At 43.0% G+C, this 24561-nt stretch overlaps 1 protein-coding gene across 1 annotated transcript; it reads right to left on the bottom strand.

Moving 5' to 3' along the window:
* Positions 1-3560: 3560 nt before the first annotated feature.
* Positions 3561-12925, bottom strand: LOC104592390 (putative cellulose synthase A catalytic subunit 1 [UDP-forming]). Its single transcript, XM_010251737.3, has 14 exons — positions 12588-12925; positions 11237-11432; positions 10898-11079; positions 10165-10288; positions 9864-10050; positions 9464-9730; positions 8902-9247; positions 7143-7280; positions 6938-7063; positions 6447-6659; positions 6087-6348; positions 5744-5940; positions 5298-5648; positions 3561-4534 (listed from the first exon to the last, which is right to left on the bottom strand). The coding sequence occupies exons 1-14, from the start codon at positions 12666-12668 to the stop codon at positions 3947-3949; spliced, it is 3258 nt and encodes a 1085-aa protein (XP_010250039.1). The 5' UTR covers positions 12669-12925; the 3' UTR covers positions 3561-3946.
* Between the last annotated feature and the right edge of the window lie 11636 nt (positions 12926-24561).

The raw sequence follows: 24561 nt of genomic DNA, 5'->3' as shown, positions 1-24561 counted from the left end.
TTATGTTACAGTAGCGATTAATATCAGTGACTCGGTGAGAGGAACAAGATAGACTAGGAGCGGATTTGTCCAGAAGATGAGTTGTGTTACAGTAAGAAGGAGATTGTTATTGTTCATGTAAAGGATAGGAGAAACAGTAGAACGGACTCAACTAGAAGAAGATCTACATCTAATACCTATATGTGTTGCAGCAGAAAACTAGGAAAAGGAAAACTCAAAGTAAAACAAAAGAAGGCGGAGGGCAGGATTTGAGAAAGTAGAGATGAAGATGTTGTTTCTTGTTCTGGGTGTTTGGTTTTAGACTTTAGTGGATACAGCTTTATATGCAAAAGGAATTTGGGTATAACGAAGGAGATGAGGGTTGGCTTCCAGCTTCTGATCTGGGAGTAATAAGAACTAAAACTTGGAACAGTTTACCTGTCCTTTTGCCAGAGAGCCAGCCGGCCCAAGTAAAGAAAACCTGCAACAACTTTAACGGGAGAAAGGTAGTGGTTGAGACTTGAGAGTTGAGACTTGGTTAAAGCTATTGCAGAGATACCAGAGAGAGATATAGGGTCCAGAGAGAAAACGGGAGTAATAAGCAAATTTATAGGTTGTAGACAAGTAGAAGACGATATATATATAAAAAAAAAAAGGCAAAGACAAAGGCTCCGATCCGGTTTTCTGAACTCTCCGCAGCTGCAGCCGCTGCCGCTGTTATTCACGTGGCATGCGGTTTATATCCAATTACCAAAGAAATAATCCTCTCCTCCTGTACACTTCACACTTCAGCTGGATGCTGTGATCGCCGGCCCTAAGAAGAGAAGAAAAATAGTTGCCGCAGGAGGTCTCTTTGTCGTCATCGATGAACCGCCGGAGCTCTGTTGCCACCGATGGAAGAAGGGTTTGGTGTATGGGTAGCGTTTGGTGGAAGGAGCTCTCCAGGGGAAACAAAATCGAAGAAATGAGGCCCTTTCGTCTGTGTTCAAAACCGGTCACGAACCGGTTCTATCCGTGTGAACTGTCCAATTGAATCGAACAGACCACGTGTTAACGTTGGCCTAGTCGATGTGTCTTCCCGTTCATGGGTTCACGCATCCAGTGCACCTACGGGGTGCACAAAACATGGACTCAAAATAGTATGTTCCAACACCCTATCAACAACATCGGACACCATACACCTTATATATGGCAGGTCCCACTTTTATGGTGGGCCTTAGTTTTATAGCGAGATGTATGGTCTCAGATCAAGTTAGTAGGGTGTTGGAACTGGTTTTGTTGACAGGTGATCCCAACTCATCACGAAGTACCCAAAAAAAAGGTTTGTAATACTAGAGATGCCGTATGAGAATGGGATGGGGCCATGAAATGGGCCTCTTTTAAGTGATCAATTCACAATCATGTAAATTGATATATGATGTAACCGTTCTTGGTCACGTATCAATTTTTTTGTGATGTATCAATTTTTTGGCTAAGTATCTCATTAGTAACGTCTGCTCCCAAGTGGCCTATGACTCAGAGGCTGAAGTGGAGCTCCCTAGTGGCGAGTTGTCTGGTGGTGAGCTATCTAGTGGTGAACTGCCTAGTGGTGAGTTACCTGGTGGCGAACTACCTGGTGGTGAACTACCTTGATGAGTTGCTTGGTGGTGAGCTACCTGGTGGCGAACTGGCTTGTGGTGAGCTACTTGGTGGTGAGCTACTTGTGAGGTGTCAGGCAGGTGTCGAACTGACCAGATGCCTAGCAGGTGCCGAACTAACCAGGTGTCGGGTTGGGTAGGTTAGGTGACGAGCTTCCTTGCTCTTTAGAGTCTTACAAGGAACCGAATGTCAGAGGACCCGAGGTGGCTAACCCGGCGAGGTCACTCCGATGCTTAAGTCAATACTCTCATAGTAGACTACGAGCTAAAAATCATAAAGTATGAGAGCTAGAATATGCCTACTTGCTTACTTGCTCTCCCTCCTTGCCCTTGGGGTTGATGCCTTTATATAGGCATTGTTTGGCGTGGGCTTCACGCACCATATCCGAGATTTCTGCAAGATCGTCTAAGTGGTTCGAGATTCCTGGAAGTAACTGCCATGCACGTTGACCACCCTCCGGATCGTTCGGCACATGGGCCAACTTCCAAGGATCGTGGGAGTGTTAGGATATGCATGTCGAATTTGTCGGTGAGCACGTCTCGCAGGTCGCCAGGTTGTGCCTGTGCCAGGCTGTCAGGTCGCGCTTGTGCCAAGCTACCAGCTCGCGCCAGGGCCAGGCCGCGCCTGTACCAAGCCATGCTTGTGCCAGGCTGCCGGGTGGGACACCATCAACTTGGTTAAGGCAAGTTATTGCCAAAATAGTTTCGAGTATCACCTAATTGTCCTGATGTGCCATGTGTCACAATATTATTGGAGGGTCAAATCCGCCCTCATCAATATCCTTTCCTTGCAAAGGGTGGGATACCTTATTAAATCTACAGATATTTCAATGCATGCCTTGTCAAGTATGGGTAAAGGCTGTAGGAGGTCAGCGGGAGAGAGATTTTCTAATAAGAGTCAGGCCTTTACACAAGTGTCTTATGATTTTTTTTATCAGCATCAAGGGGCATTTGATGCAGTGGCATTGCATTGCTGCTGCATTTTGGGTTGATGTTGAAATATCAAATTTGATAAATTAGGTAGAAATAGCAATTTGCACTGATGGGCTCAAAACATATCTCCCTTACAAATTTGTATTGAAGAGTCGGTAAATGTCTTGTGATTTTTCTTTTTATCAGCATCAAGGGGTGTTTGGTACAGTTACATTGTGTTGTGTTGCTGTTGCATTTTGGGTTGGTCAACCATTTAGGCTATGTTTGGTACTTAGTAAGAGGTCATTGTCTAGTACATAAGAAAACTTACAATCCTTGAAAGAAAAAGAACAGTGAGAAGTGAGAACCCTCCAAACCACTCCCATAAGGATTTTAGAGAGTTTTAGGTTATGTTTGGTTTAAAGGAAAAGATAGGGAAAGGAAGGAAAAGACAGGGAAACCTATACAAGGTTTGTAAAATTTTCCCTACCTTTCCCTGCTTTTTCCTTCAAACCAAACATAGCCTTAAGGAATTTGAATCAAATGGCCAAATAGCATATTCGCCAGCATCTATGCTTCCAATGGTCCACTTGCGGGAACATGTAATAAAGAAGATCTCCCATCTCTGCCAAGGATCAAAATTGTCACGTATCAGGCCGATACGTTTTGTATCGAAGCCTTCCCAACACACCAACCAATTTCAAAGAAAAAAAAAAACATAAAAAACAGTACCGATACAGGCGTATTGACGTATCGCCCTGTATCGATATTTTGAACCTTGATCTCTGCAGAATCTTGTAGCTCAAAGAATTATGGTTCTACGGTTGTATCAATTAAGTTACAAAAACCATGAATTCCTCCCACGATACACAATGAGAAGCCAGTTGGAAGCCGGGATTTTTTTTTCCATTCCTTTTCACATGGTGTGAAATTTCTAAAAGTTGCATAAACTTGTTTATTAACATTCCTCTCCATATTAAGAAGTTTCCGATTCATATTTTATACCAAAATAACCACAAAAAACTCATTCTACAGTCTTTGAATCTTTCTAACACTTATCAAAGCTTGTTTATGAAGGAATTACAGCCATGAATTGCTTGTATAAGTTAAATGATAACTACAATAATAAAAATATTAAAATACTGCACAACAAAAAATGTGAAACCGAATTCTTTACTTGGATGATGCCCTTACTTTAACCTAATAGGGCCTACATAAACAATTGGTGCAAGGACAGATGTAGCAACAGCAGAAGCCAGAAGGGGCTGGCCTGTTACCCGTAAACCTCCCTTGTAGATAGAAAATACAGCATAAATAACTGGTACCCTCACATACTGGTTTAGAAGCTTGCTATTTACACGACAGTGTACCAAAGGGAGATAGAAGGGGTTACCTCGACAAAATGACCTCTATAGGAATTAGCAGTTGATGCCACATTGACCTTTAGTAGCAGTTTTCGTGGAATCAGAGGTGAAGGGATCAATACGCACCCACAGCAATGAGAAAATGGAAGCCAGGAGGATAGACCAGACAATGACAATTGTGGGAGTACGGTTTTGCCGACCCAACAAACCCTTCAGGAATGGGTAGAGATGGAGAATAACCCATATGGCAAAGAACAGCTTGCCAAAGAGGGGCCCCCATGACTGATACCCACTGTTTATAGCATATGAAACACCTGCCACGATACCCACAAAGTTTATAATAAGCACAGTCGTCGGTGGTATCAGAAGCGACGTCCACTTGAACACATACAGCTCTGCAAACTCCCCATCATCATCAGATGCCTTGGATGTGACGGTGAAGTTGGTATCAATTCCAGCAAGCACCTTCAACAATCCCTGGAAGACAGCAACGAGATGGGCAGATGTACCACCAATGACCCAGAACTGTTCGTTTCTCCACCAGTCCTCGATCCCAACTCCACTCCACCTGAGCTCCAGAATTCCAGTTGCAAAGATAGAAATGAAGAGCAGAATGAACCACATGCTGGCAAGGTTGCTTATCTGCATTCATTATTATGACAGATCTATCAAGTTACAGCTTTGACCAGGAAAAATAATGGTAAAAGAATAGTTTGTATTGATAGCATATTATACAATGGAGAATGCCTGACATAGAATTCATCTACTGACGCGTGTGTAATTTTCCTAATAAAAAAATGAGGGGCTCGCTGGACACCCCACCTATTTCTGCCAAAGAATCCTATGATTGAACATTTAATTTCAAAAACTGCCCTTAACTCCTTCAGTAAATGGCCTCACTACAATGAGGGGGGCACTACACACGTGTAAGCATTTTAACATCCCAGGTAAAGCATGGCCTAGGATCACCTAGGTCATACAAAATTAGTTTACTTCATAAACTTGGATAATACCAATACACAATCACATATCCATGCACTCAACCCCCCTCTCCCCACCCGTCAAGAAAAAAAAAAAAAAACTTATCTTCCTTTTCCTTGACAAGAAAAAAGAAGAAAAAAATTAGACATGAAGCACATCAATATGTTGCTTATGTCTGAATAGATATGCCAGTTGGATTGTCTAGTGAGGAAGTCCACATGATGCAGGAACCCACCACATGATGGCCCCCCACCTTGCAGCCCCCAAGGAATCCTTTTATTTCTATTGACACCCCTGTGTCTGAATAGATACGCCACTTGGGTATACTATCTGCTTAACGCATAAGGAGAAGCCAGTAGGGGCTTGGAACTGCCCAAGGGTTGCTTTAGATGCATAAAAAGGCCTTAGATAAATTGACACTCACCTCAGGAATAATAAATTTTCCTGTGAGAAGACAAATTGCTGGAAGTACACAATAGGCAAGCAGTGGAATAGATGTAAGAGGATAAACAATGGTGTTTATGTATGCTAGTCTCTCCAACAACTTCAGTCTCCCATTATATCCATACCATATGGGGCAATGCCTGCTCAGAAGAATTTCAACTGACCCCAAGGCCCACCGAAGAACTTGATTCAAACGATCAGAAAGATTGATGGGAGCAGACCCCTTAAACGCTGGGCGTGGAGGCATGCAATAAATTGATACCCATCCTCGAGCATGCATCTTAAACCCAGTTAAGATATCTTCAGTCACAGAGCCATAGATCCACCCAATCTGATGCAGAAGAAAAAGAAAAAAGAAATTGTCAAGTTGGGTTAATAAGACAAACCACATTGAAGTAAGAGAAATGCCTCACTTCTGGCTCACACCTCTTTGCCCCATTCAGATTTGTCCTCATAACCACAGCTAATGACATGGATAGCTTCTTTTAGCAAAGTTGCAGGATTGGTAGATGGTGGAATGCCTCCTTGTTCCATGAAAGTTGATGCAATAAAAACTGGGGACTGTCCAAATCTCTTTTCTAAGGCCTTTTGAGACATAAGGAGTGATTTCTCATCATCGTATCCTGGAGAACATGGAAATATGTTAGATAGGGCAGGTAGATGATATATGTCTGTGCGTATGCAAAATCTCTCTATGTTCACACATGTTTAACCAGGTGTAGGTGTGAACTAAGCCCGTGGATGAGTAGGAAAAAGCAGCAAAGCCCACCTTCTACGCCCTCTTCAATATCTTCCATGTTGAAAATGGGAATGGTTGATTCAGTTCTTTTCATTGCTCGCTTCTTATCAATGTATTTCTTATTTGCACCCCTTTTCTTTCTTGAACCACAACAACTCTTGACAATGATGTTAGGTTCTAAGTCAGCTTCAGTCAAGACAGGATCATACCCATAGAGAGCTTGCCTGTTGAAACAACATCCAGTCCCCACATAGACTGGACCCTGGATGCCATCCAACCCTTTCAAGTTGATCTGCAAATTAAAACAAAAATAAGAATTTCATTGTCCAATCCTATGTATAGTTACATCTAGAAGGTCAACTTTTCTACTTGATTTGGTTATAGTCATACATCAAAGAAGACAATGTTGCGATTGGCATATCGATCATGCAAATCAATCCCATCAAATCGCTGTGGGAACTGAACATAGCAGGTTTTCTTTCCAAGAACAGGATCCATCATAAAACACATGGCTTCTCGAAGAGCCTTGCTATTATTAAAATAGTGATCACAATCAACATTCAGAAGATAGGCACCATTGGTCAGGACAGCTGATACTCGAATCTGGAGAATATACAAAAATCACATCCTGAGAAGGTGAGAAATAAAGAAGATTGCAATGTGAGAATTAGTGACATCAATAAATAGCCCATCTATGTTGAGAATATGGTGCATGAATCATGAATCAGCACTATTCAATCATTTTAACAATAATGTGGACTTTTCTGGGCATAATTATGAAACAAGGTAATGCTAGTGACATAGAAAAGAATTCATCTGGCATATATGTATTCATTAAATACTGAAAAATATATAACACATAAGATATAGTTGCTACAAACCAAAGCATTCATCGCTCCAGCTTTCTTGTGATGTTGGAAGCCTGGTCTCTTCTCACGGGAAACATAAACAAGTCGAGGTAGCTCATTCCCATCAGTATCAAGACCTCCACTGTGACCTAAGAACACCTGCAGTTTCAAAAATGAAATTGCTAAGCATATTTAGTATAAGCAAAGGCAATTGGTTTCTAGAAAAAGGTAACATTACCTGGATCATGCCAGGATGATCTCTAGGGTTATTTCCAGGCCAAGGAGTGCCATCCTGCATTGTCCAACCTTCTTCAGGCATTTTCTGTGCTTTGGCAACAAGGGCATTGATTCGCACCTTGAATTCTTCATACTCCCTCTGTAAAACATATTATTCCCACATTAATCCAAGACAATGGAAGAAAATAGTCACATCCTACTACATATTACTGCTTCTATATGATCAAGGATAAAGAGGAAAATATATATTTAACCTGGATGACTGGGCCTATATGACACCTATCCTCCTTATCATGTATGAACTCAAAATTCAACATTGTCAAGTGGATGGATGGGACATGGGAGCACAACTAGGAGTCAATATTTATATACTTCCAACCACCCAATAGTGATCCTTTGACCCAGTTGCAAATATTATTTTATTAGCCTATCCATGTCTTACTCTAAAATGGAAACTTTTAATTCCCTAGCTAAGTCTAATTTTTGGGCTATGCCTCTTTACAGATAACTACCAACCATAGTTGTCATGGCGATGCCTAGGCGTGTAGGCGCTTTTTGGGTCTCATCTCGCCCAAACGCCATATGATATACATATATATATATATATTGAGGTTTTAGACAAATTGTGTAGTCTGTAGTGGTAGTTTTTGATTATTTATTGTTTAGATAGGAAATGGGGACCACAGCACTCTTGTTGGGTCCTTTTTGAGCAGTTATTTTAATTGTTTTATGCTGTTTTATGTGTTAGCGGCCCTATAAGGGCACAATGGTCTTTGTACTCTTTATTATTTTAGACTATAAATAATAGTGAAGAGGGCACCCAGCATTGTTGCTCTCTTTTCTCTCTCAAATCTCTTCTCTTCCTTTTCTCCTTTCTTCTCTTCTTCTTCAAGAAATATTCTTCTCTCTCTCTCTCTCTCTCTCTATAGATAGATAGATAAAACCTATTGTAAGTTTTGTATATTTAATAATTTTTTTTTATATTCTAAGTCTATAATATAACCATAGACATGATGCACTGAATCATTATTTTTATTTATTTTATAAGATAATAAGTTTTTTTTATTAATTTCTTATCTCATCAAGGACCTCAAGGTTTCTGATAAATAATGTTTGAAGATGAGTTTGAGAGGTATGATATTCGAAGTCGAGTTCGAGGGTTCCAAGTTGTATGCCTTTGAACAAGAAACGGAAATCGATCACAGAAGAAGGTATGCTTTTCATTCTTCTTCTTCTTTCTGGAGCAAAAAACAAGGGCTCCGCCCCTTCTTCATTTTCTGTTTTAGAACAAAAACAGGGGCTCCGTCTTCATTTTCTGTTTTAGAACAAAAAGAGGGGCTCCACTCCTCCTTTCTCTTCCACTTCTTTGTGGAACAAAAAAATATCAGCGGACTACAACACTTTTTTCTTTTTCTTAAAACAAAAACACTCCTTCTGGAACAAAAAACAGGGGTCTGCACCTTCATTTTCTTTTTCTGGAAAAAAGAAAGTAGGGGTTCGTCCCCCTTTTGTTCTATATTTTTTTTTGACATTAAGCGGCGCCTAGGCGGGTGCCTAGGTGACCAGGCAACTAAGCGCTCTCCTGTCACCTAAGTTCACCTTGGTACCATGAAAATTATGCTACCAACCACTTAAAAAAGCACAACTGAGTAATGTCCTACATATGCAGTTTGAGACAGAGAAACAAAGGCTGAGGAGGCCAAGGTCCAACATCAAATATATTTTTCTGTGTGTGCGTTGTATTTTGCACTCTCATTTACCTTCATTGCCCTGCGCTCTTTTACAAAAGATGGTTGAATCTTGTCCTTCAAGTAGTCTATCTTCTGAGCAAAGTAGAATTCAGGTGCCCTAGGCTCAATATTGTGCTTCTTGCAGAAAGGCACCCACTTTCTTGCAAACTCAGAAGTCTCAGAGAGAGCTTCAAAAGTCAACATTGCTGATCCATCATCAGAGACATAACATGAGACTTTGTCAACAGGGTAATCCACGGCAAGTATGGACAACACAGTGTTTGCTGTTATAAGAGGAGGTTCCTTGAGAGGGTCCACTGTACTAACAAAGATATCTATGGGAGGTAGCTGCGAAGGCTCCCCTTCTCGATCATACCTGTGGATTTTAAACCCATAGTTAACAAGATTACAGCCCAGAAACCACACAAGAGAAATGGAAGAGAATGGCATCCTTTCTTCCCCCTTCATCTTGTAAACTTTTTATCTTGTTTTACTGGAGCTTATACTCCATTAAGAGACCCCATCCCCTCCACCCAAAGGAGGAAAAAAAAGGAATAGAAAAGAAGGAAACAAGGAGGCCCAGTCAACAAACCTCAGTGCAAGTCTGTCAAGGTATGTTTCACGATTGATAGGATACCATTTTGGGAACTGATCCAGAAGCCAAGACAAAGCGAACCAGATCTCACAAATAACCGATGTTAGCCACAATGGATAAGCATCACGCACAGGGTGGCTTACACGATATTGCAAGAAGAAGCCCAGGATAATAAGCCGGAGAATGATTACAACGCGATAGGGAGTAAGATGGGAAGAAGAAATAGGCACAGTCCGGTGTAAAGGTTGACGAGCATCATCAGCACTGCAATGGAGGAAATAAACATGTTAACTCTACTAAACATTTGAGGAGTTCTCAGTCAACCAAAGCTTGAAAGAAAAGCCCTTGAGGGTCAAAGAAAATCTATATCTAATATCTTTCACAAGCCAGTTCTTACATTTGCAAATCTTCTCCATTTGAACCAGTGCCTTCCACATCTCCCTTTCCTTCAGTGTATCTGCTGGTCATTTGCATCATATTCTTCTCCTGTTTAAGTTTCCAACCTTCAACCCTTTCCTTCCAGTCAACATTCCCAAGCCCATAAGTATTCAAATCCTTTGAAGGATCCACAATCCTAACTGGAACTGTTATCATATCATGGAAAATAAAAATCAAGAGTTGCTTCAATGAAAACAAATAAATCCAAGAAGGAAGATGCTGAGATTTTACGCATTAGAATATATAGAAAACCATAGTACCTGGCTGGCTTGGATCAATGTAAGGAAGTGAATGAACCCGCTTTTCACCAGATCCTAGAGGACCTGATGTTGTAGTCCGCACAGATTGATCATCAGGTGTAGCATTGGGCATTTCTCCAGAGACCTGAAAGGATTGGATGTATGCTTTCAGCAAACAAGGATACTAATGTACACATTCTCCACTTGTTTAAATAAATCCTTAACTGGAAGAAATATCAACAATGTTTTTATTTTATTTTATTTTGAGAAGATAACTACTAATCATTGTATTATATATGGAAGGAGCCAGGAGAGCTAGGAGGAGACATACATTAGGGAATATAAAATACATTAAGAAATGTACAGGAAAAGTGTAGAAAGAATTGTCGCTGTGCAAAAAGCTCCCCCAACCCCAGATCTTATTTGCCTATCTGCTATATAATTAAAGTCCCTTGAAACTCACGACATCTGAACTCAGCCACCTAATAGTTTCTTGTATTTCATTTTTTCATTTAAGAAACGATCCTGCCTCCATGGGCCACTTCCTAGTGTTGCATGGACACAGAATGGAAGTTGACATCTAAAGCATGTCCACGAGTTTGATTTTGCAAAATGGAAAAAAAAACACACACACACACACACACATGGATTCAGACAAATGTACAGAAAATAAGTCTAAACTGTATCTAAAGAAACCAGTTCTAAAAGGAACATATGTCAAATATAGATAGGAAAACTTTCATTTCTAACTAACCGGCTGTCCATTGGTGAGAAGTGGAATTGGGCGCTGAGACTCATGTCTATTGGAAGAAGAAAGGTCAACATCATCTCCCTGCCACTGTCTCATTCCCTTGCCATTTCCATGGGAGTAATTGAACTCATTATCCAGATCATCAACATCATCTTCTTCATCATCTCCCTCCACTCGAGGACTTCCTGAAATTTGCAACCTCATTGCCTTAATCCCCATAAAATAAGTTCCAGACCCAGTATAAACAACATTGAATGGTATCACCACTAATATTTTCTATAATCGCATGTTAAAATACAAAGAGGAAAAATATTCAAAACTGGAGTATACCAAAAATCTAACCTTTATGTCTTTTATACCTAGTCTTGCACTGTGGACAAGACTGGTTTCCATCTCTGCGCTCATACTCATAACAAGGCCGGCAAACCGGGAAGGCACACTCATTGCAAGCAACAAAAACATCACCCGTGGCTGTAACTCCAACAGTATCCCCACAGATTTGACACACTTGCCCATTCAAATGCTTGAGGGGCTTGGGCTGCATTATCCAAAGAAATCAGTAGTTGAGAGACTCTGGAGGAATTTATAATTGAATTGGCAATATAGAGAAAAAACAAGGACAATGCAACATTGCCCGTATGATACAAACAACTTAAATATTCCCTTCCTCTTTAGTTGAATAGTTACTTTTTCCAGTATGGAACCATAGATAGCAAATGATGATGCACAACCAAAATTGACTATGAATTAAGAATATGTAGAATAATTCCATGAAACTGAAATTATCAACTCACCATGCTACAGGACCATCATAGATACGTCAATCAAATATGTTCCAGGATAAGAAACAAAGGAAACTTCCTACACTAAGCTGAAAGAATTGTATTATACATATAGGGCTCAACTTGCAAATGCTAATAGCCTACTGTAGCTATAATTGTAATACCATGAGAGGTACCAAATCTCGACTTAAACCTCCCAATGATGTGCCAAATTCACTCAATAGCTGTAAAAAAATTAAAAGACACTTCAAACTATAGATAGCAAAAAGGAAATTCTATCAATATCCAACTACTTCACATAACCAGTCAAAATTATAAGTCGATTTGAGCTCAAAAGGAAAAAAAATATATATATCATAACTATAGGTCAGTTTAAAAACCAAAGGAATATCTCAACTAAAAAAAATCCATAAACCGTATCGAAGTGACCTAAAGAATTAAACACGGAGCTTCAACATGAAGAAACCATAGGGGAAAAGGATGTATGCATTCCTAAACTCCAAAGGGATCTGAACTGGAGGGGGAGATAGCAAACTTCACCGAACCTGACCATCAAAACATGAGCTTTGACACGTTCAGGTTCAGAGAGAATAAATAGAGAAATAAATGAAGAAAGAATCGCCACCATCTCCACAAATTAATCATGAAAACTTTGCAAGTCGAACAAGATCTGAGCTGCTGAAATCCCAAAAGATCCCATTTTGAGGCAATCCAGATAATGGATATACCGATTCAATCAATCTAATCAATACCCATTATCCAATTCCCTGGGAAGAAACTAGAACTAAACCTTAAAGCTAAACCAACAGAGTCAACGACCAGATCCAGACAACACACCCATGCAGAAATTAAAAAAGAAGAGAAACCATCTTGGAAATGAAAGACCAAATGGTTCAGTAAAGGAAACACACCCCAGCTTCTCCTTCGTTCCGAATCATAACGAACTCGTTTCGTTTGTGTGAACCAGCAACCATTCCAGCCTTTGCTTCCATGGCTTCCGAACGGAAGAAAAGCTAACAGGCGAGCAAAGACTTCAGTTTTCCTAATTTATGTGTTTTATGAGATACACATTGCAGAGATCAGAAGAAGAAAAAGTTGTGTCACGAGTGATAACAGATCTTCCGCTCAGTCACATTGCCCTCAACCCGAGTAGAAAAGCGATGGGCTTCCAAACTCCTCCCTCGGCTTCTTCGCCCATCATCTCTCTGCCCCTCCTTTGCTTCCTTTTAATCTTTTTTTTTCTCCTTCCTAATTATTTTCTTTATTTTTTATATATCTCATATTTTATTATTGTAAGGTCATTACAGCTACCGAGTTAACCCGTAACCAGGGTCCCGCCAAGCCACCAAGCTTAGAAAACGGCTCGGCTCGAACCAATCCGATGGGCTGTGGGCTCCACTTCTTGTTTTGCTTTTTAAACTGCGAATATTCTTTTTGGCCCAATAGCGATTATGTGGGCCCAGAGCCCAGACTCCAGTCATTCCGGCCGTGGTTAACAGCCTGTCTCCAGTCTCCACTTCCCGGTTGCTAACCGCTTACTGTCGGTAAGTCCTTTGCACGCAGGAGGACCACAGCTCGACCAGCTGTCGGTGGACTCCAATCTTCCCACTCTCCCTTTTGAAATAGCCTTTGTCTTTCTTAAAATTTCAGAAATACCCTTAGTGTTTGCCTTTTGGCCTTTATTTGTTTGTAATGCAATTTCATTTGTACCTGTGAAAAAGTATGGGGTGGAAATAAGTTTATTGCAAATTCTGATATTTTTCTCTTTTTTTATTAATTTTCACTTTGCTTTATTTGTAGTCTTTGTTTGTGTTTTGCTTCTTTGGACCCGTACTACGAATGGCCTCAATCTCATATGTTTGCACATAGTGGTTAATAGGGGTGGATTAGAGCTGAGCTGAGTCGAATAGTATGAGACTTGAGTTTGGCTCCCAAGGTTGTATAAGGCTCGAGTTCAAGTTCGGTTTGAGTTAGAACATTGAACTCGAGTTCGGTTTGAATCAAAAACTCATAAGTTCGAGTTCGATTTGAAGAAAAATATTTTATAAAATAAAAAATTATATCAAATATATTTTTATTTGATAATTATAATAATTAAGAATTATAATATTTTTATTATATATTATTTTCTATAATTTTATTATATATAATATATATTCAAATTCGGCTCGTTTATTAATCGAACTTGTAAATCGGGCTCGAATTCGACTTGAAACTCGATTCATAAAAAGCTCGGCTCGTTGCCACCCCTAATAGTTAATGTAGGAGAGGGTAATTCTGTAATTCCACAGAAAACCAGGGTTATTTTTTTTATTCATGGGCATAAATTTTATATATGTATTAGGGGGATTTTCTTTTTCAAAGGTGACGTTATTAGTAGTTGGCATTTCTTTATTGATAGTGGTTTTAAATACACAGCATGAACGTAACGTTAGGTTGATTGTCTTGTCAATTTGTTTCTTTCCATCCCTACCCCATCCTTCTTTTTTAATCTTTTTAGTAGTATTTGGTTTGTCGGTGAGAGAGAAAGAGTGAGAGATTTCCGTTTTTGGCTTTTTCTTCTTTTATGGAATTCTATTCCAGTACAAGGTTCTTTCTTTCTTCTTTTTTTGAGCATGTTCTTAATTTGTGCTGTGAGGAAATGACTTCAGAGACAAGACCAAGAAACATGTCTCCGATCCATAAACCCCCATAAAGGTTTTATCCAAATCGAGCTGGAGTTGTAACGGTTTTCTGCAAATGAGATGGGATGTTCCATTCTAATTTCTAACCCATGAACTCTTTTCCTTTTCACTTTTTCAGTGAAAGGAAAGAATGGTGAACCTCCTTTTGTGGAGACATCTACAAAAAACTAGTAGTTGTTAAAAAGATATTGCAACATTAGGCATTGTCTGATGGAAGAGGTAGTTTGAGCCCAGATTTGAGACATTTCATTTGCTTTCCCCATCAAAAGCTAAACCTTGAGGGAGATAACAACTCATCATCTCATATGCTTCAACATGAATCTTTCTCGGCAGTCCAAAATTTATGAAGTTTAGGTTGTGGTTATTTGGTGCCTGAGCTGACCTGACCTCAACAGGATTAGCTTGGTAGCCCAGTTGATACTTAGGTGGCCGACCCATATCCATGACATTAATATCAAGTTTAGGCCCGTTGAGTTGAAGAGGACAACTCTGGTTCGACCATATACAGGGCACTGTTAATGGGTAATGATGTTATGGAGAAAGAGTTTCTGTGAAGAAAGGAATGTCAATATTCATCAAAGATCATTTTGATTTTTGACAGTTGGTCCCATCACCTTTTGTTTCTCCTTTTCTTTTTCCTTAATTTATTGATGAACTATTCTTTCTCTTTATTGTAGGCTTGTAGACACATAAGCTCAATATGGGGAAGAGAACACAAGCTCAAGGCACCTCATAGAATCATAGTTACCTTCATGTTATATGACAACCCTACAGCTAGATTTCTATTGTGGTTTTATGCTAGAGGAGTGGCTTAACCATTACAACCTAGATGGTAGATATATTTATTAGCCCTTACCTGAATATCTATTCTGAAAGGGCATAAGATAAGAAATGATGGTGTGCGATGTGGATATTTCTAGCTGAAAGATGATTAGGACTCTAGTCGCATGGCAAGCTGGACCAAGCTGCAAGATAAAAGATCAAAGAATTTGGGGTGGCTAACCCGGCGAGGTCGCTCCAATGCTTAACTCAGTATGGATGCGAGTTGAATACTTGAGTGCTAGTGAGCAAATAATCGCGCATACCTTTGCCTTGAGGTTCAATGTCCTTATATAGTGGAGTAGTCGTGAATCTTACGAAAAAGCTTCGGGATCTCTGGGCTGCATAGATAAGATCTGTTCTATTTTTGAAGGAGAGCAATGCATTAGTTGATAAGGTTTATTGCTTTCCTCCGATTCGGGTAGAGTGAGAATGAGCCATGTTATTAGATGTCGTGATCCTAGGAAATTCGAAGTCCACTGGGGAGGCTTTTGGAGTCAATTATGTGACGCTTCAGTTCTTTAGCCCCGAACTAAATTGGGTGTCTATGTGCCTTTATGCCAAGGTGACCGAATACCCAAGCTCTAATTGTTGCTGACTGGGCTCTTTTCGCTAAGTTGTCATCCCTTGAGCAGATCGCGTCCACATGACCTCTACTTACTAGGTCGTGCCAAGTCACCCTTCATCAATTGCCCCCCACTCCTCGTGCCAGGGGTCCTGACCTGACACGAGGAGTTCATAACGAGTTCAAGTGGATTTGGCACAAAGTCTAGGTGACATGGAGGGCGGACCGTTGGTCGGACCTGTTCAATCATTTGACTCAACCAGGAAATGATCCAGATTGCATCTTGGTTGCGCGCGGACGTCAAAGGGCGCACTCAACCGATTTCATCCTCGGGTAGCGTGTAGCCGGTTTTCATGGGAGCCATTAGATCGCACAGATCTCAACCGTCGATTGCCAAATGTGGAGGATTATAAATAGGGGCCGAAGGGCCCATTATCCTAGCCATAAATCGTGTAACTGAGCTTTCTTGAGATCGCATCGGAGTCCTTCAGCTCGCCATTTTCTCCCCTTAAGTCTGAGGTCATTATCACCTTCTTCGGTGAGTTAGTCTTCTTGCACTGGTTGTCCCCTTTTCCTTTTTCTTTTCCTTTTTTCTGCCCAATATGTCTAGTGCTAGCATATATAGGTTACTTAGTGATTCTAGTGAGCCCGAGGGTGCCAAGGTGTGGTCCTCAGCTCTCGCTGGTGAGGCTAGCTTTTCGCTAGAGAGCTTCTCTTTGAACCTTTTAGGAGAAGTGCCTTTACCTGACGTCGGGCCAGCCTGGTTTGAGGGACCCGAACCTCAGGCAGAGCGGTCGACCTCTAGAGAGGGGGTCTCGTCTTCTACTCGAGGTCGGGATCCAGACAACTTCAGCCCTTTCACGATGACCTTAGACAAATTGTTGTCCTTAATAGCTCGTTACCGTCTCCCCGATACTCTCGTCTTCAGCATTCCTTTGGGTCAATACCCTTGGGTTCATGACCATTATGAACTCATGGTTTTTGATGAGCAGCTCGTAGCTGGGCTGCACTTCCCACTCCACCACTTCATCATAGAAATTATTAATTTTTTGACGTCACCATCGATTAGCTACACTTGAACTCCATCCGTACTATTGTTAGTACGATATCACTCTTCCACGAGTACAACCGACCTCTCTCTCTAGATACCTTTAGCTCAATTTGTTCCATTAAGAAAAATTCTTCTTGCGTGTTCGGTGACACCCGACAGAGTTACTATATCTCACCTCGCCCCGGGTTCAAGGTTCTATTCGGTAACCCAAACAAGGTATCAGCCTGGAAGAGAAGGCACTTTTTTGTTCGGAACCCCAAAGGATGGCCATTCCCGACTCATTGGCGAGTGGCCATTAAGGACCCCGGGGTGAGGCTGGATGCAGAGACTAGGGTGGTCATCCATTCTTGGAGGGACCTTGGCCTTGAGATGGAAGATTTCTTGACCGAGGAGAAGCTTGGGCAAGCTGGGCTGAGTCCTCCCGGTAGACCTCTACCTCGGCACACACATTACTTCTCTCTTTTCTCTTTTTGCACTTACTTTAGTTCGTAGTTGACTGGAAAAAATTCTTTTTTTCTTCTCTTTTGTAGGAGCTATGATGGGTGTCGACGTCGCTAACCTCTTGAAGAGTGTTCAGAAGGGGAAGAAGAGAAAGGCCTCGAAAAGATCCAGTCGAGAGGAGGCTACCTCTTCGGTACCTGCTGAACCCGAGGTCACAGCGCTAGAGCCAACCTCTGCCGAGCTCCCAGGGGAGGATGTTCATCCCCATCCTCCAGTTGTTGACCTAGAAAAAGATCAGGATGAGGAGACCCCACCCCCGCGAGCCCAAAGGTACTTCAGTGCCCGAGCCTCATCCCTCCTCAACAAAGGAAAGCATAATGACTCCGAGGCTCAGGCTCCTCAAAAGCAAAGGCGTAATGTTTCCTGCGGAGGTCGTGGAGTGGGCTGACATGCCAACAAGTCAGCTTGGAGGAAAAGCGGCCAGCTATTGTATGGCGGTAAGTAACCTGCCTCTTCATCTATTTTCTTATCCTTTTGTCAATGATACTTACGCTTGCTTTCCTTTTTAGGTGAACTCTGCTATCCACTCGCTAGTCTATCAATCTGAGATCCGCTTGAAGTGAGATCGGGAGGCCAAAGAGAACGCTCGAAAGCTTTACCGCGAGCTGGACTTAGCTCGGGGTGAAATTCTTAGGGCAAAAAAGGGAGCTCGAAGCCAGGAGGAGCTGATTTTGCTACTAATGGAGGAGAAGAAGAAGCTTAAGGGGGAGAAGGAAGCTCTCCACTGAGAGAACGAAAACCTTGAGGCAATGATCAATGAGCGCACTGAAATCTTCGACACCGCAATTCAGGAGGTGAAGATTTAGGAGAGAGATCGTGCCATCAAAGAGTTCAAGGAGTCCCCCGAGTTTCACGACCTCTAGGTCGAGTACGGTTCTGGCTCGTATCGATTAGGCTTCAAGCTTTACAAGTGGCTGGTGCGGCAGAAGTTCCCCGAGCTTGACCTCGGATCATTATAGTACCGAGCTATTCTCTGTTGGTATGCAGCAGTCCGAATGTAGGATAGGTCTCGCACCTCCTCTACCAGGTCTAGGTTGGTACAGAGCTCGTCGTCATTTGTTTCCTCATAATAGGCCTCAAATTGCAATGTGGGTACCTCGATCTCTGTCGGGATCACCGCCTCTGTACAATACGTGAGGTTGTAGGGGGTCTCACCCGTCGCGGTCTTGATGGTAGTTCAATAGGCCCAAAGGACATTGTGTAGCTCGTCCACCCACAATCCCTTTGCTTGAGCTAGGCAAGCTTTCAATCCGCGAAGTATCGCCCTGTTAGTTACTTCTACTTGTCCGTTCGCTTGGGGGTATGCCACTAAGGTGAAGTTTTGCTGAATCCCCATCTCGACACATCAGCTTTGAAACTTAATATCTTTGAACTACTTCCCATTGTCAGATATCAACACCCGGGGTAGTCCGAAGCGGCATACTATGCTTCTCTAGAAGAAACTCTGTATGTTACGGTCTGTGATGGTTACCAAGGGTTCGGCTTCCACCCGCTTCGTAAAATAATCTACTGCTACAACCAAGAACCTCATCTGCCCTATTGCTGGCGGGAAAGGACTAAGGATGTCGATTCCCCACTATGCGAAGGGCCACGAGCTGGTAAGGTATTTCAAATCAGCAGCAGGTTGGTGATGGATATTGGCATGCCTCTAACATTTGTCGCATTTCTTGATGATCTCAAGTGCATCCGCCTTCATTGTGGGCCAATAATAGCCTTGCCTTAACACTTTTTATGAAAGGGCTCTGCCCCACAAGTGTCCATCGCACAAGCCTTCATGGGTGTCGCGAAATGAGAGCTTACTTCTGAGGGTCGCAGGCAGCGCAGGTAGGGAAGCGTGAAGGATTTCTTGTATAGTTGTCTGTCTATGAGGATGTACTTAGATGATTGACGCTCTACCCTCTGAGCCACATTGCATTCTACAAGTAGGGTCCCATGGAGAAGATAACCAACGAGCGGGTTGATCCAGCTTAGTTTTGCTTGCAACATGGGAGCAACCTCTTCTGCCCCCCCGAGAATGCTGGGCTGAGGTAAGTCCTCTATGTACACAGTTCGCATAGTGTTGTCGCTTGTGCTTGCTAGATGTGATAAGGCATCGGCCTCAGCATTCTCGGACCTTGGAATTTATCTGATAAAATAGGAAATGAATCTATGCAGGATTTCTCTGACTTTGGACAGGTAAGCTGCCATAGTTGGGTCACGGGTTCCGTAATCGCTAGTGACTTAGTTGACCACTAGTTGTGAATTGCTACATACGATAATGTGCTTTGCTTTCATTTCCCTTGTTAAGTTCAACCCGACGATCAGCGCTTCATACTCTGCCTCGTTGTTCGAGCCTCGAATCTGAACCGGAGAGCATACTCCAGCTTCACCTCACTTGGGCCGTACAGTATCAGTCCTGCACCACTTCCCCGCTGGTTGGATGAGTCATCAACGTGGAGGATCTAGGGATCCTCATCCCAAGTCGGTACCACCCTGACTGGGTCCGGTGCCACACTGGTTGATGCCTTTGTCGTGTGAGCGAGCTTGGCCAATTCAGGGGTTATTGCACCGAACATGCACTCTGCTATGAAGTCTGCCAAGACCTGGGCTTTGATTGTTGGTCGTGCCTCGAACTGAATATCGTATCAGCTCGATGGACCACTTCGTTAATCTTCCAAATACCTCGTGCTTAAGCAGAATCTGCCTTAAGGTTTGTTGGTGAGAACAACGATGGTGTGGGCTTGGAAGTATGGGCGTAGTTTCCGGGCTGCTATGACCAACACGTATGCTAGTTTCTCGATCTCCAGATACCTAGTCTCTACGTCCTACAAAACTTTACTAACATAGTAGATGGGTCGTTGAACCCAATCTACTTCTTTGATCAATACCGAACTAACTACTTCGTCGCTCGCGGAGAGGTATAGTTTTAACACATCTCCTTCTTCAGGTCGAGTTAAAACTGGTGCGGTACTTAAGTACCTTTTCAAGTTGTCAAAGGCGAACTAACACTCTTTGGTCCATTCAAAGTTCTTGCTCTTTTTTATAGCTTTATAAAAGGGTAGGCATGTTATGCCGATTTAGACATGAAGCGGCTTAGGGCAGCTATCCAGCCAGTCAGCCTCTGGACTTTTTTTATTTTCTGGGGTGGTCTCATATTTAGGATTGCCTTTATTTTTTCTAGGTTGGCCTTGATGCCACGTCGGTTGATTATATACCATAGGAATTTACCCGAAGTGACTCCGAAGACACATTTATTCGGATTTAATTTCATATTATATCTTCTTAAAATTTGAAAAACATCATTTAAATCATTCAACAAAGAGCTCAAAAACTGGTTCTTCACGACCATTTCATCAACATAACATTCTACTTTATAGCCGATCAACGGCTCAAAAACTTTATTTACAAGGCGCTGGAATGTTGCCCCAACATTTTTCAATCCAAAGGGCATAACCTTGTAACAATATAGCACGAGCTCAGTTATGAAAGCGGTATTGTCTTCATTAGCATGATCCATCCTAATCTGGTTGTAACCGAAATAGGCATCCGGAAAACTCATCAAATCATGCCCTGAGGTCGTGTCCACTAGGCGGTCAATCTTGGGCAGTAGGAAATAGTCTTTCGGACAGGCTCTGTTTAGGTCAGTGTAGTCGATGCACATGAGCCACTTGCCATTGGCCTTCTTCACCAGAACTGGGTTAGCCACCCAACTCGGGTAATGGACTTTCCTGATGAAGTCTGCCGCGAAGAGCTTCCCGACCTCCTCAGCGACTACCCTCCAACGTTTCGGAGTGGGTTGTGTTTCTTTTGTCTTACTGGCATAACTAAAGGGTCAGCATTAAGCTTGTGAGTTATAACTTTAGGATCAATCCCGGGGATCTCTGCCGCGGACCAAGCAAAAATATCTAAATTTTCAAGTAAAAAACTTACTAGCTGGGTTCGAAGTGGTTCGTTGATTGAGGCACTGATCTGAAAAGTTCTGGTCGATTCGGTAGCAGAGACTGGAATCTGGGTTGTTTCTTCTTTCAGGGCAGCTCGCTCATCGGTATACTCCGCTGGTTGCTCAAGTTCGATGTCCTCTGCTAGCTTTGTTTTTCCTTTCAAAGCAGCCACGTAACACTTGCGGGATTCGAGCTGGTCACCTCGCACGACCCTTATTCCATAGTCAGTTGGGAACTTCATCGCTAAGTAGTAAATGGACACTATCGCACGTAAAACATGCGTGATAGGCTGACCTACTATCGCATTGTAGGGGGAGGGAGTCATGACCACCAAGAATGTGTGCTCAAATCGTACGATGTTCGGCCATGTGCTTGCCTCCACGGGTGCTATGACTCGACCAAGAGGCCTGATCTCCTCACCGTTGAACCCTATCAAGGGTGTATCTGCCGATTTCAGGTCGCTCTATTGTAACTGTAATTTATCGAAAGTCTCCTTAAAGAGTATGTCTGCTGAACTGCCTGAGTGTACTAAGATGCGTTTCACGTCGAAGTTGTTGATCCTTAGCTTCACTACTAAAGCATCATCGTGCGGGTACTAGATCCCACGCGCGTCATCCTCTGTGAAGTAAATTGGTTCTTCGAGCCGAGGTTGCTTTGGCGGGTTTCCGCTTTCATTCTCCAATTCATGTACTGAGGTCCTCCCAACTGCTGATGTACATCCCGCAATGATGGACCCGCTTGTGATCATATTGATCACTCTGCGAACTGGTCTCTCCTCTGGGAGCTGCCGAGGTGGTTGCTCATTCAGCTTGCTAGTCTCGGGGGAATTTCTCCTTTGGTCCCCTTGACGATCCCCCTGTCGGTCTGCCTGCCCCCTCTCTTCTTGCAGGATGTAATTATTTAGGTACCCTCGATGGATAAGTTCTTCGATCTCATTGCGGAGATTCTTGCAATTTTCCGTGTTGTGTCCATGATCTCGATGGAAGTGGTAGTAGACATTCGAGTTTCTTGTTGTCGGGTCTCCCCTTAGCCTGGGAGGCCATTTGACAAAGGAGGAGTCCTTAATAGCTATTAAGATCTCTCGCTTAGCATTTAGAGGTGTATAGTTCGTTCTTTCTACGGACAGAGTCCTAGAACGCCAACCTGACTTGTGGCCGCGCGAGGGGGACCTGCTTCTTGACTTGCTTCTTCCCCTACTCGGGGATTTGCTCTTCTTTCTTTTCTGCCCGCCATTGCTTGTCCCTTTATTCTCTCTTTTCCTCTTTTCAACCAGTGGATTGTTAGTCTTCTAGTTAATCTCCTCCTCGGTATCGATGAATTTGTCTGCCAACTTAAGGAACTCGATGATATCTTTTGGTTTGTTGGCTACCACACGCCACTTGAACTCTTTGTGAGTGATCCATTTCTTTGTTGCAATGAGATGCACCGCTGGATCGAGGTCCGGTATCTACAGGCAAGTATCATTGAAGCACTTGATGTAGCTTTTGATTGATTCTCCTTCCCTCTACATCACGTTCAAAAGGCTTTCTTGTGACTTCGGGCATTTCTTGCTGGTAATGAAATGCGCGGTGAACAAGTCAGCAAACTACGCCTAGCTTTTGATGGAGCCCGGTGCGAGGTTCCTATACCAGGTTTGAATTACCCCCTGGACATGGTAGAGAAGGCTACACACATGCAGGATTCGTCAGCCCCGGTTAGGTGCATCTGAGACTGGAAAGAATCCATGTGATCATTGGGGTCAAACGACCCGTCATACTTATTTAATGGAGGAACCTTGAAGTCTTTCGGCATTAGGGTTGCTAGGAGCTCGGGAGACAGAGGAGATGACCGACTAAGCAAAGGGGGTGCAGTTTTCGTTGCCACCAATCTCACTTCTTCCCTTTCTTTAGCTCACTCTGCTTGTTGGCTTGGCTTTACTGGCAGGCTGTTTCTGGCCGAGGAGCAGCGTGTCTTGCGGCGTCACCGTTGTTGCTTCTTCACCGGCTCAACATTGGTGTTGCTGACCTCAGTCTGGTTTGGTATCTCGACATCATTGCGGACATTGTTGCGAGGTGGATCCTGGTTCCTTCTTGCCGAGTTCTGGCTGTGGAGTTCGCACTAGCTATCACGAGGCACCGAAGGGTTCAACCTTGAGTTCGCACCTCGAGCTCCGGGCTGGTTGTTATCTCCTCGCGATCCATTGTTTTCCTACTGAGAGTGCCATAGCGGGTTGGCTCTGTTGAGTTGGCTATCCTCAGGTCTATTTCTAAAGTTTCTCCTTCCACGAGGTGAAGTTTGACCCCTGGGAGGGACCCTCACCTGTGAGGTCCCCTCACCCCGATGGGGGGATTGGGGGATCGGCAAACATTCTGGCTAGTTCCAGGCCAGTTCTGGTTTTGGCCCTGGCGCAACCCTAGGTGCTGGGGCGGAATTGGCTATTGGTTTGGCTGCAGTGGAGGGAACTATTGGTACAGTTAGTACTGCTGAAGTTGTTGGACCTGCTGCATCTAGATCTGCATCGTTTGGACGCACTGAACAAGGTCACAGAATTGGGAGTGCTCGATTCCAGGGGGGACCACAAATGGCTTAGAGAAAGTCACGCCCACTAGAGGAAGCGGGATGCTCACTTGCGTGGTGCCTTGTGGTATAGGCAGTGACGGAACCCCTAGAGCCGTAAGGGGAATGGTAAACTGGCCGATGCACACTGTGGAGCCTTGGGGAAGGTTTGCTGATCTTGCCCCCCGGTGACATTCATCTCGATGCTTTTTCCGATGTTGCTGGAAGAATCCATTGAGGTAGATCGAAAGCTAGAACTACAACTGAAATTGGGATGACCTTTTGATCGGTTTCCACAGACGACGCCAATTGATGGTGCGCGATCTGGATACTCCTAGCTGGAGGATGATTTGGACCCTAGTCGCGTGGCGAGCTAGACCAAGGTACAAGATAAAAGATCAGAGAACCTGGGGCGGCTAACCCGGCGAGGTTGCTCCGATGCTTAAGTCAGTACTATATTATGGATGCGAGCTGAATAGTTGAGTGCTAATGAGCAAATAATCGCGCGTACCTTTGCCTTGAGGTTCAATGTCCTTATATAGTGGAGTAGCCGTGAATCTTACGAGAAAGCTCCAGGATCTCCGAGCTGCATAGATAAGATCTCCGTTTTTGAAGGAGAGAAATGCGTCAGTTGATAAGGTTTATCGCTTTCCTCCGATTCGGGCAGAGCGAGGATGAGCCCTGTTATTAGATGTTGTGATCCTGGAAAATTCGGAGTCCGTTATGAGGCTTCTGGAGTCGATTACATGGCGCTTCGATTCTTTAGCCCTGAACTAAATTGGGTGTCAAGGTGCCTTTATGCCGAGGTGG

The sequence above is a fragment of the Nelumbo nucifera genome, chromosome 8 (assembly GCF_055504915.1).
Source record: "Nelumbo nucifera cultivar China Antique chromosome 8, China Antique-T2T, whole genome shotgun sequence".
Classification (NCBI taxonomy): domain Eukaryota; kingdom Viridiplantae; phylum Streptophyta; class Magnoliopsida; order Proteales; family Nelumbonaceae; genus Nelumbo; species Nelumbo nucifera.
Note: the sequence above shows the minus strand (reverse complement) of the source record. Positions and strands in the feature narration are given on the sequence as shown.